We start from the raw sequence: 12,552 nt of genomic DNA, 5'->3' as shown, positions 1-12,552 counted from the left end.
ACACGACTCTCCATAATGATATATATTGTCCACTTTGAGTATAAACTCTCATAGTTTTGCTTTGGCTTCCCCAAAAGACCTATCGCTAATGAAAAAAGTATTATTAATTGATAATAAATTCATGATCATTTTCTAAATTAGTCGATGTGAAACTTTCATAATCCAATCATGGATTCATCAGAGAGGGCAAATGGAGCGGTTGAGTGGGTAGGGAGGGGTGGCTTTGAGAACAGGATTGCTCTCGAAAAAATTGGTCGGCCTCAACTCAAACCCACGGCTCAGCGTAGGCATTAATGGGAAATCTTCTTGACAAGGCACATGATGAAACCCCATGGTGTACCACATCACTATGTCCTTCTCCTCTATCTCCCTGTTCCTGCGTTCATCAGCACATCCATATATGTTCTTGCTTAGACTCTTTCTTAAACTTAGTAACCATTCTTCTATTTTTGACTTAATCAAATCACATAATGTCCACTTTAAACTATAAAACTAATGCCAATCTATATAGATCGAATTGAAACCGTGTCCAAACTATAGGAGATAGCTTCGTGATGATGTACAATATGCATAAACAAATTAAACTATTGTAAGATCCTACATCAGTTGGAGAGGGGAATCAAGCATTTCTTTTCAGAGTGTGAAACCTTACCCTAGGAGACACGTTTTAAAAATGTGAGACTGACGATAATGTGTAACGAGCTAAAACGGACAATATTTGCTAACAGTAAGCTTGGGTTATTACAAATGATATCAGAGTTAGACACCAAGTGGTGTGCCAGCAAGGATGTTAGGCCCCCAAACGAGTGGAATGCGAGATCCCACATCGGTTGGAGAGAGGAATTGGGGTGGATTGTGAGATCCCACCTTGGTTGGAGAGAAGAACTGAGGTGGGAGGATTGTGAGATCCAACATCAGTTGGAGAGTGGCAATGTGTGGTCGATTGTGAGATCCTTCCTTGGTTGGAGAGGGAAACAAACATTGCTCGTATGAGGAACTGGGGTGGATTATGAGATCTTATATTAGTTAGAGAAAGGAACAAACATTTTTTATATGAGAACTCGGGTAGATTATGAAATCTCATATCGGAGAGGGGAAGGAACATTCCTTATATGGGTGTGAAAATCTGAGGCTAACGATGTACGTAACATGCCAAAACAACCAATCTCTGTTATGGTCGAACACTCTGTATTTAATAGAAAATTTTGTTTATTTTACCCAGAAGTTTGTGTATCCCACTAGCTACATAGCACATGTTATTTATGTTAAATTAATCATAAATCTACTGTCCAAACAGTGGCAATAAAATGATTTAACTTAACCTAATCACATGCATAAATCCTTTTATTAAGCTAACAAAAACAATTAAATTAATTTAGATTACTTTAATCAGACGGTTTACCTTAGACTCCAAGTAGCCAAGGTATCATCTCCACGGCTCTGATCTGTGTAGAGCCCAGAGGCCCATTTCTCAGAGCTATTATACGGTGTAACCCACACATTGTAATTCGTGAACGCTGCCCTAATTTGGGGGTAATCGTCAGCACTCATAAGGGGACCCACCGCCGAGTTCGGAATCAGACGGTACCCGACGGGATTCCCCAATCTGGACTTCCGATTGGGATTAACGACCGCCAACTCCGCCGCTTGACTGCCGAATTTGATCCTCGCATCGGCCTCTGTTCTGGCCGTCTCGGAGACGACCGTCCAATAGCTCTTCCTAGGGGAATCGGGGGTCGGTGGTCGGACTGTGCGGAGGTTGGATTTGACGAAGGAGTTGGGGCCGCCAACGATGTCGAGATCGAGATGGTAGATGAGGAAGTGGTCATGGCGGACGCCGATCGTATTCTCCGATATCAACGCGCCGTAGACTTCCTCCTTTATTTGGTCACTGTGAGTGTATTTTGATGCCCTTACTTCCAGCAAACCCGTTAACCCGACCTGTCAATAATAATTATTACAAACTAAAAAAACTCGAATTTTAAAAAAAAATTATTAATAATATATTAATAAAATCGATAATATCAATACCTTTAAATATATAAAAAAGGTTAAATTTTATTAATTTTATTTATTATTCTATATATTAACCTTAAAAACTTTCGAAAATATATTTTTTTTTGTTAGTTTAAATTTTTTGGTGCATTTTTAAATAATACTCTATTTTTAAATTTTTAAATGATATTGATGAAATTTTTTAAAATGTATTTATTAATATTACATGTCAATAATAATTTTAGAAACTAATTTATTTTAAAATAAGCTTTAATTTTAAAAAAATTATTAATATTATATGGATGAAACTATAAACACGTTTATAAAATTTTAAAAATACATTTTTAAGTAATCTATTAAAAATGGGTATTAATGAAATTTTTGAAAAGTTATTTATTAAATATTTTAAAATTTTTAGGATATTTAAAAGTATTTTAAAATTTTAAAAATATTTTAATTGACTTACGTTTGCAATAATGGAGCCACTCTGCTTAAATTCCCAATCGACAATATAATCATAGTTGCCGACAGCCGCCACCATCCTCACCACCAAGCTAACTTCCGGCCTCGTCTCTCTGACCTGCAAATGAGCCCTAAACCCTAAGCCCAACGACTTAGATTCGCCGGAATTTTGTGAACGTAGTAAGTGAACTTACAACTCTATTGGGAATGGTGCCCTCCGTGTGGCGCCACATGATATCACCGGCGTGGCGTTCAAAGATACAGAACGTGTTGGGCATCTTTACCGGCCTCCCATCTCCGGCCGCCATGTGCGTGTCCATAAACACTGCGTTTTCCGGGCAGTCTCTGAGTGGCTCTAACGCCACTGCGCACTGCCCGAAGCCGTACTCGCCGGAGTCGAAAAACGTTCGGTAGTACCATTCTTCGGTTAAATCCATGTAGGGTACGAACAGCTCCGATATGAAACCTTTGTACAGTACTTGTCGGTGCTTTTGCTTTTCCATGTCGTAGATTGATGCTAGCGATATGATTGGTCCAGCTCTCTCGTCGAAGCCCACGTGTAATTTCCAGTTTGACCAACTGCTCCATTTTCAAACTTTCGTGTCAATAATTTGGATTCCTTCACATTATTATTTGTGAAATCGAAATGGAATGGAGATGAGAACTAAACATTCTTAGTATGTAAAACCTCTTTATACCCATATGTTTTATACCCATGTGTTTTAAAAATTTTGAGGGGAAGCTCGAGAGGGAAAATCCAAAGTACGAAAACCTCTCCCTTGTAGACGCCTTTTAAAAACAGGAAGCCCGAGAGGAAAAATAAAGTGCAGACTTCCCGAGAGAAAAAACAGGATGTGGACTCTCCGAGAGGGAAAACAGGGTCTTCTAAAAATCTAGAGAGAAAACCCGAAAGGAAAAAAAGTAGGGTGTGAAAACTTTTAAAAAACGTTGAGGCCAAATAAGAGAAAAAAAAGCTCAAAAAAGACAGGAATCCGTAGATACGTAATGGGACATTAAACAGTAATTTGAAGCTCACCTAATGGAGTGGCCGTTGACTCTAAAGCTGGGGCCTCCCGGCTGCACCATCTTTATTCCGTTCAAAGGAGGCAAAAATGGCGGCTTGAGCATCGATTCTCTGTAATCGGTTCCATCGGCCTTCGGAATTGGAGCCTCATATCTATCTCGAAACCCAATAATCTTCATCTGATCGAGATCGACGGTTACCGTCACGCCTTCCACCGGCCTCATGTACAAATTCACACTCCCATCCAAATAGTAACACTGAACCTTCACCGTCCTCTTTTGCTTCCTCTTTTCCCCGAACCATCCAACGCTAAAACACGCGCAAACCACCTCTTCCATTTTCAGCCCTCTTTTTTTCATCGCCGCCACGAACGGTGGGTGGGACGGCGGAAGAGCGGCGGCGGCGAACTGCTCCTCGATTGTAAACGGCGCGTAGGCTGGACCGGAGTAGACCCGGTTCGAGATTATAGCTTTTTTGCCCAGGTCTATGAGGATCTCGTGTGTGGTACTGTTGTAACGGACGGTGGCGGTGGCGCGTCGGGGTGGCGGCGGGGTTTTGGGGTTTGAGTGCCATGAGAGTACAGATTGCTTGTTGGGATCGGCGAGGGCAACGTATTGGAAGGTGACGTTGGTGGTGGAGGGGTTGGGGAGGGAGTCGGCGATGAGTGACCGGATGAGATCCAATTCGTTCGGTGAGAGTGGGTCCAGAGGGTGACGGCGGACGGCGGCGGCGGCGGAGAGGAGGGAAATGAGGAGTGGGAGGAAGAAGAGAGAGCGTTTTGTGGGGTTACACTTTGCCATTTTTTGGGAATTTCTTTCTTTGAAAATTCAAATATAATAATAATGTTTTCTGCCTCGTCCAATTACATAATCACACGTGTCAATAATTCTTTTTTAATTTTTTAATTATAATTTTATATGTATTATATTTTTTATTTCCATCTATACAATAATATAATATTTTAAAATTAGGTTGAGATATTTTTTATAAAAAAAAAAAAAAAATTAGCTCATAAATATAATGGAAGCTTAGTCCACTCCATTTAATTAAAGTGAAAAATTAATTTTAATGAAATTAAATTATTATAGAAAGTTGTGAGAGACAGAGGAGAGAGAAAAAAAGTGGATGGAGAGAGCGGAGAAACGAGGTTTTTTTGGTCGGACAACTCAATAAATTCGAAAGCAAGGTTACAATCGAACTCAACTTATGGTCATAGTTTCAAACATGGTATATAAGAGTAGGTATGCCCTTATTCAGTCGGACACTCAATGTAGAGGGTCAAGGTTCCTAATATGATACAAGAGTAGCATGATCGTGGTTCCTAACGTGGTATCAAAGTCATACTTAGGCGTTTATCGATCGTTCTTCTTTATTGAATAATGGAAGTGAAAAATAGAACTTATTCACAAAGGCATGCATTTGCAGAGGGAGCGAAGTGTTATTCGAATATCGCACGATGTAAATTTATTTGATCACGAGAGATGTCATGACATAGAAAGTCTTTATAAAGTACAATCTAAGGAGGTAGTTATGGTTTCAGTGAGCGCAAACGGAGCGGTTGAGCGGGCGGGGAGGGGTGACTTTAAGCACAGGATTGCTCTCGAAGAAATTGGTCGGTCTCAGCTCAAACCCACTGCTAAGCGTTGGCATTAATGGGAAATCTTCTTGGCAAGGTGCATGATGAACTCCTAGAGTGTACCACATCACTATGTCCTTATTCTCTATCTCCCTGTTCCTGCGTTCATCAACTCATCCACATATGTTCTTGCTTACACTCTTTTTTCATGTTAATATTTAAGTAAAAAATATTACAAATTTATTAGGCTTTTCCCAGTGAAAACCCAAAGGTAAAGAAGAGGAAAGATTTTAAAACAAAATCAAAAAGAGAAATTCCAAGAGGACAATATCGACTAGCTTTGGACTGAGATATTATAAATGTTATCACAGTCAAACAACGAGTGATATGTCGAGGACACTAGGCCCTTAAGGGGGTGGATTGCGAGATCTCACGTTGATGGAACAAAGCATTCCTTATAATTTTAATATAAGTAATTTTGTGAGCTCACATCACATCGGTTGAAGAGAGAAATAAAGCATTTCTTATAAGGGTGTAGAAATCTCTCATAACAGACATGTTTTAAAACCTTGCGAGTAATATCTGCTAACGGTGAGGAAGAGTTTTAAAACATTGAGGGAAAACCTAGAGGAAGGATAATATATCTGTTAATTGTAGGAAAACGATTTTAAAACCTTAAATGGAAAGTTCAAAGAGGATAATATCACCGAGTTGTGTTCCAACGAAGATGCTAGACAGTCAAGGGGGTGAATTGTGAGAGCCCACACCAAGCCATGTGACAGCAAGGATGCTGAACGGTCAAAGGCGTGAATTATGAGATTACACATCGAGTCGTATGAAAGTGTATGCACACTAGACTGTGTTAGACGAACACGACTCTCCACAATGGTATGATATTGTCCACTTTGAGCATAAGCTCTCATGTGGCTTTGCTTTGGGCTTCCCAAAAGACCTCGTACCAATGAAGAGTGTATTCTTAGATTATAAACCCATGACCATTCCCTAAATTAACCGATGTGGGACTTTCATCATTCAACAGACTGGACTGAAACTGAAAAAGAAGGTAGAGGTGATAACCCAACTTAAAAATTTTAAAATATTGAGGAAAAAAGACAATAGTGGTGGGTTGGGTGTTTCAAGTTTAAACTTGGTTTTAGTGGGCTTGAATCAGACGGTTTACCTGAGACTCCAAGTAGCCAAGGTATCATTTCCACGGCTCTGATCTGTGTAGAGTCCAGAGGCCCATTTCTCAGAGATATTATACGGTGTAACCCACACATTGTAATTCGTGAACGCTGCCCTAATTTGGGGGTAATCGTCAACACTCAGAAGGGGACCCGCCGTCGACTTCGGAATCAAACGGTACCCGACGGGATTCCCCATTCTGGTCCTCCGATTAGGATTAACAACCACCAGCTCCGCCTCTTGACGCCCAAATTTGATCCTCGCATCCGCCTCTGTTTTCGCCGTCTCGGAGACCACCGTCCAATAGCTCTTCCTAGGATTATCGGTATTCGGTGGTCGGACAGTGCGCAGGTTGGATTTAACGAACGAGTTGGAGCCGCCGTCGACGTCGAGATCGAGATAGTAGGTGAAGAAGTGGTCATGGTTGGCGCCAATCGTATTCTCGGATATCAACGTGCCGTACACTTCCTCCTTTATCTGGTCTCTGTGAGTGTACTTTGATGCCTTCACTGCCAGCAAACCCGTCAACCCCACCTGTTCATATATTAAAATAATTTAATTTAAAATAAAATTATTTATAAAATATATTTTATGTATTTTATTTTATTTTCGATTTGATTAGTAGTATATTTTATATTGGAAGAGCTTACAGTAGCAATAATGGAGCCGCTCTGCTTAAATTCCCAGTCCAAAACATAGTCATAATTAGCCACGGTAGCCACCATCCTCACCACCAAGCTCACTTCCGCCCTCGTCTCTCTAATCTGCAAATCAAGTCGAATTCATCTAAGAATTTTCGAATCTTTAACGATTGTGCACTAGAAAATGAATTTACAATTCTATTTGAAATGGCGCGCTCGGTGTGACGCCACATGATATCACCGGCGTGGCGTTCGAATATACAGAAAGTGTTGGCCATCTTCATCGGCCTCCCATCTCCGGCAGCTATGTACGTGTCCATAAACACTGCATTTTCTGGGCAGTCTCTGAGCGGCTCTAATGACGCTGCATACTGCCCCAAGCCGTACTCGCCGGCATCGAAAAATGTTCGGTAGTACCATTCTTCGGTTAAATCCATGTAGGGTACAAACAGCTCCGATATGAAACCTTTGTACAGTACTTGTCGGCGCTTTTGCTTTTCGATGTCGTAGATTGATGCTAGCGATATGATTGACCCTGCTCTCTTGTCGAATCCTACGTGTAATTCCCAGTTTGACCAACTGGTCCATTTTCAAACAAACCCATGTTGACACGGTTAGGATTGTAGAACAACTTACAAACTTGAGGTAGATGACGATAGATAAACAATTACAAAGAGAAAATGCAAAGAGAAATACTCGATCGAGATGAACACCAAATTAAATAAATAAATAAATATATATATAGTTTTACTGGTTATAATATTTATCATATAAGTTACACAAAGCTTTTTACTTACGTGACTAATTACTGTTGTTTATGATAATTTGCTGTTTTTTAGCCTAAGCCGTAAGCTAGCATAGCCATGTATAAAGGTTAAGAACAGTGTTTTGAAGCTTACCTAATTGAGTGACCGTTGACTTTGAAGCTGGGTCCTTCCGGCTGCACCATCTTAACTCCGTTCAAAGGTGGCAAAAATGGCGGCTTGAGCATAGATGGTCTGTATTCAGTTCCATCGGCCTTCGGCACCGGAGCCTCGTATCGATCTCGAAACCCAATAATTTTCATCTCATCGAGATTGACGGTCATGGTCACGCCTTCCACCGGCCTCATGTACAAATTGACACTCCCATTCGAATAATAACATTGAAGCTTTACCATCCTCCTTTGCTTCATTTTTTCCCCAAACCACCCAACGCTATAACACGCGCAAATTACATCTTTCACTTTCAGCTTTCTCTTTTTCATCGCCGCCACGAACGGTGGGTGGGACTGCGGAAGAGCGACGGCGTCTAACAGCTCACTCAATGTGAACACAGAGTAAGCTGGACCGGAGTAGACCCGGTCCGAGATTATAGCTTTTTTGTCCAGGTCTATGAGGATCTCGTGTGTGGAACTGTTGTAACGGACGATGGCGGTGGCGCGTCGAGGTGGCGACGGGGTTTTGGGGTTTGAGTGCCATAAGAGTACAGATTGCTTGTTGGGATCGGCGGGGGCGACGTATTGGAACGTGACGTTGGTGGTGGAGAGGTTGCGAATAGAGTTGATGACAAGTGATCGTATGAGTTCGATTTCGTCCGGTGAGAGTGGGTCCAGAGGGTGACGGCGGCCGGCCGGGGCGGCGGCTGTGGACAGGAGGGAAATTAGGAGCGGTAGGAAGAAGAGAATGAGTTTGAAGTGGCTAAATTTTGACATTTTTGAGGAATTTTTTTTTGGAAATTCAAATATAATAAAAATGGAATTTTAGATGTTTTTTTTGACAGCAAATTAGCTGATAAATATAGTGGAAGCTTTGCCTACAATAATTAATTAGAGTCAAAACCAAATTTAATGAAATTAAAATATTAGAAAAATTAATATAAGAGGAGAAAAATAAAAAATAAAACATGTACAAACCTAGGTTATATATTTTTTCGATTTAGATTTACTTGATTTTTTAAATATTAAAAAATTCGGTCGGTTCGAGATTCCATATTTTCTGACTCCACTAACTTCAGATTGGGGTTACAACTCAACTGTATTCTAATTTTAAATTATTATAAAATTAAGAATGATTTATATTTTTAGTCAAGTTAATAATGAATATTTGATATATGAGGTTTACGTATTATAAATAAATATAGAGTTTTTTTAAATAATTAAAAAAATAACCTCGTAACTAAATCCAACATAACTTTGAAAATAGAAGTTCGGTTGAGTTAGGTTGTGAACTATTTAGGTTATTCGAGTTACCGATCCAACTAACTCAAAATTTCGAGTTGATTCAAAATATTTTACCTATCCAACCCATGCATACCCGTACGGATTATCAAAATTTTAGAAACTAAAACCATAATTTAAACTAAATTAATCTAATATTACAAATTTAACATATATTAATTTATTTTTAATAAAAATACATAAATTTTGAAAATTAAAAAATAATGTAGTATTGTTTTTATAATTTAACTAATAATTCAAAGGAAACCGTAATAAGAAAAGGGAATAAAATAAATAAATAATAAAGTTGTTATTAAATTTATTCTTAATTTTATTTGTTAATTTGTTATTTTTGCCAAAAATTCTAATATTTTAAAATTAAGATAAATTTACTCTAATTTTAATATATCATTTAATATAAAACGTATTTGACTTGCAAATGAATTTATTTTGCATTCAATTAAAACCTATTAATTATTTATTACTCTTTTTCATAAGTAAAAACAATAATAATTTAGATTTTGTCGTTTATTCGATCTTGTTTTTCTTTTATTATTATTATTATTATTATTATTTCAAATATATTCTACAAATTGAAATTTTTAAAATTAATTTTTTTATTTTATGAATTTTTGTAATTTTACATTTAAAAGTAAAAAAAAAAAAAAAATCACTGATTTACTATATAAAAATTTGAAAATTTATGATTTTATATTAAGTGGGGTTTGTTGGGCTGTGTTGATTGTTCAAAGCCCAATTGATATATTTTTTATTTTATTGATCAAATAAAAACAAATAATAATAATAATAATAATAAAATTATTTTTGGTGGTAAGTATGAATATTGGTCAAAGTTAGGTACCCACGTGTTTCTTATATTTTAGTGATTTATCCCATTATTAATCCACGTCATTACTATATTAATTTACTATTAAATTGGAACTTTATATTTTTTCTACTTATAATAAATACTTTTTTACCACGTTTGATTCATCGTGCTAGTTGCCTAGTCGATGTAACAAATATTTTTATTTAATGGCTCTAAAAAAAATTATCCGAAAAAATAGTCAGAAATCTATAATAACACGAAATATACATTTTTAGCGATAAGTTTATCACGTTGTTTTGAAGAACTAAAGGATAGACTTTAACGATGACTTTGATTTCGTCTGTTTATGTGTTTAGACACGTAGCTTTTGAACGTTGATTGTCCAATACTTTTCAAAAAATAGAAATTCGTACTGTTTTAATAGTCACGAGTTGAAAAATCTATATAAAATTTGACTTGGACAGTACATGCAAAATTCGAGAAAAATTGGGTATGACCCAAAAACGTCACATTTATTATCTAAATATTAGGACAGTTACGTTGGATAAATCTGCAACTCGAACCATATATGATTTATTAGAATATAATCTCGAACCGTTTTATTTAATTACTTGAGAATTAATTTGGGGTTTAGATGTGAAGTTAGGCAAATTGGATGCACCAAACTATTTTGCACATGAAATATTTTTTAGGGTTGAAATTGATGCATCCTAACACCCAAACACCCCACCCCTATTGGTCTATCATTTTGGTGAACATGGTATTGACATATTAACATGCTTTCCCATGCTTTCATGTTTCCTTTGAGATTTGTTTGGTTCTTTTAATTTTCGTGTTTATAATTGAATCTTATACTTTTAATTTTGTGTCTCGTAAGTTCGTAAATTCGGAAGTATGTTGAATATGAAAATGATTTATTAGATATAAAATTGAAAGTTTAGAGAACGGTTAGTGTGAGATACGATACCATATTGGTTGGAGAGAGAAACGAAATATTTTTTATAAAAGTGTGGAAATCTCTCCCAAGTAGACGTGTTTTGTCAAGTAGGCTTGACAATACGATTGTGAGGGGAGTGTTTACGATTGTGACCTGACTTCGACTCAAACCATATATTGTTTTAGAAATGATGGACTCCAAAAAGAGTGAATTATGAGATCTCATATTGGTTGGAGAGGGGAGTGTTTACGATTGTGACTTGACTGCGATACGTTATGAATCAAAATGGATAATATTTACTAGCACGTGGGCTTGACGGTATCTACTAACGCGTGGACTTGGTGATACGTAACGGACCAAAATGGATAATATCTGCCAACAGTGGACTTGAGTTGACTGTTACAATTGTAATCAAAATTGAATGTTTTGATTGGACTTGACCATATGTAATGAGCCAAAACGAACATTATATGATAGCAGTTGACTTAGGGCGGGACTTGGCCAACGTAATGGAACAAAACAGACAATATCAACTAGCGGTGGACTTGAGTTAGCTGTTATAGTTAGAATCAAAATTGAAAGTTCGAGTGGGACTTGACCATCGTAATGGACAAAAACGGACAATATCTGCTAGCGGAGGAGTTGGTTGTTATAGTTAGAATCAAAATAGAAAGTTTGGACAGGACTTATCGTAGTGGACTAAAGCGGACAATGTCTGATAGCGGTGGACTTGGGTTGATTGTTATAATTAGAATCAAAATTGAAAGTTTGGTTATACGTAATGGACTAAAACGAACAATATTTACTAACAACGAACTTAAACTCGCCGTAGAATCAAGGTTACTCCAAGTAGATATTTTTAGCATTTGATGAACGAATTGGTATAAAACAAAAATAATTTATAGCATTAAATGGGTGGGGAGAAGAGATTACATAGACCAATCATAAATGAATGAATGAAATGAAAGATAGTATGAGTTTCACAAAATTGAACAAAAAAAGTTGAAAACTTTAGGGTGTTTTGTGCAACAAAATGATAAAGATCGCTCCTTTTTTACACTTTAAAAGCAAAAAGTATGTTTCTTTCTTCTACCACTTCCACGAACAAAGTTTTCAGAAGATTTTCGTGATGGGAAACAAGAAAAATCTGTAGAATTTCATCTTCCTCTCTCCCCTCCACATGATTTTGTTCATTTCAACCCAGAAATATGATTTTTTGTAACTTCTATGGTTCTTAGATACGGAAGTTTATCGTTATTTATTGGTTTTTAGTGTTCTATAGCTCGTGATGAACCAGGAGAAAGAGTAGGAGTGTGAGATCCCACATCGTTAGAGAGGAGAATGAAACATTTTTTATTTGGTAGCGGTGGGTTTGAGCTGTTACTAATAGTATTAGAGGTAGACAACAGGCGAGGTATCGGCGAGGAGGCTGAACCCTGAAGGAGGTGGGCATGAGGCAGTGTGCCAACAAGGACGTTGGGCCCCAATATTACTAATGGTATTAGAGCCAGACAGCAGACGATGTGTTAGCGAAGAGGCTAAACCCTGAAGGATGTGGACATGAGGGGGTATACTAACAAGAATGTTGGGCTCCAAAGTGAGGTGGATTTGGGGGTCCCACATCAATTGGAGTAGATTATGAGACGGGAGGTTTTTTTTTTTTTTTTTTTTTTTTTTTTTTTTTTTTTTTTTTTTTTTTTTTTTTT

At 37.5% G+C, this 12,552-nt stretch overlaps 2 protein-coding genes across 2 annotated transcripts; both read right to left on the bottom strand.

Moving 5' to 3' along the window:
* Positions 1 to 103: 103 nt before the first annotated feature.
* Positions 104 to 4,281, bottom strand: LOC111498880 (primary amine oxidase-like). Its single transcript, XM_023150234.1, has 5 exons — positions 3,494 to 4,281; positions 2,652 to 3,036; positions 2,462 to 2,575; positions 1,403 to 1,941; positions 104 to 376 (listed from the first exon to the last, which is right to left on the bottom strand). Exons 1-5 carry the CDS (start codon positions 4,279 to 4,281, stop codon positions 178 to 180), a joined length of 2,025 nt encoding a protein of 674 aa, XP_023006002.1. The 3' UTR covers positions 104 to 177.
* A 604-nt stretch (positions 4,282 to 4,885) lies between these two features.
* On the bottom strand, positions 4,886 to 8,601 carry LOC111498964 (primary amine oxidase-like). Its single transcript, XM_023150363.1, has 5 exons — positions 7,783 to 8,601; positions 7,078 to 7,462; positions 6,893 to 7,006; positions 6,238 to 6,776; positions 4,886 to 5,216 (listed from the first exon to the last, which is right to left on the bottom strand). Exons 1-5 carry the CDS (start codon positions 8,574 to 8,576, stop codon positions 5,018 to 5,020), a joined length of 2,031 nt encoding a protein of 676 aa, XP_023006131.1. The 5' UTR covers positions 8,577 to 8,601; the 3' UTR covers positions 4,886 to 5,017.
* Between the last annotated feature and the right edge of the window lie 3,951 nt (positions 8,602 to 12,552).

Source organism: Cucurbita maxima, unplaced genomic scaffold, assembly GCF_002738345.1.
Source record: "Cucurbita maxima cultivar Rimu unplaced genomic scaffold, Cmax_1.0 Cma_Scf00026, whole genome shotgun sequence".
NCBI classification, from domain to species: Eukaryota; Viridiplantae; Streptophyta; class Magnoliopsida; order Cucurbitales; family Cucurbitaceae; genus Cucurbita; species Cucurbita maxima.
This window is presented reverse-complemented; position numbering and strand designations above follow the sequence as displayed.

Coding starts and splice junctions, on each gene's coding strand:
- LOC111498964 (XM_023150363.1), bottom strand. CDS start 8,576: ATGTCAAAATTTAGCCACTTCAAACTCATTCTCTTCTTCCTACCGCTC. Junction 6,777..6,892: donor GCGGCTCCATTATTGCTACT/GTAAGCTCTTCC, acceptor ATATATGAACAG/GTGGGGTTGACGGGTTTGCT. Junction 5,217..6,237: donor TTGGCTACTTGGAGTCTCAG/GTAAACCGTCTG, acceptor TGATGAACGCAG/GAACAGGGAGATAGAGAATA.
- LOC111498880 (XM_023150234.1), bottom strand. CDS start 4,281: ATGGCAAAGTGTAACCCCACAAAACGCTCTCTCTTCTTCCTCCCACTC. Junction 3,037..3,493: donor GTCAACGGCCACTCCATTAG/GTGAGCTTCAAA, acceptor AAAATGGAGCAG/TTGGTCAAACTGGAAATTAC. Junction 2,576..2,651: donor GCACCATTCCCAATAGAGTT/GTAAGTTCACTT, acceptor GCTCATTTGCAG/GTCAGAGAGACGAGGCCGGA.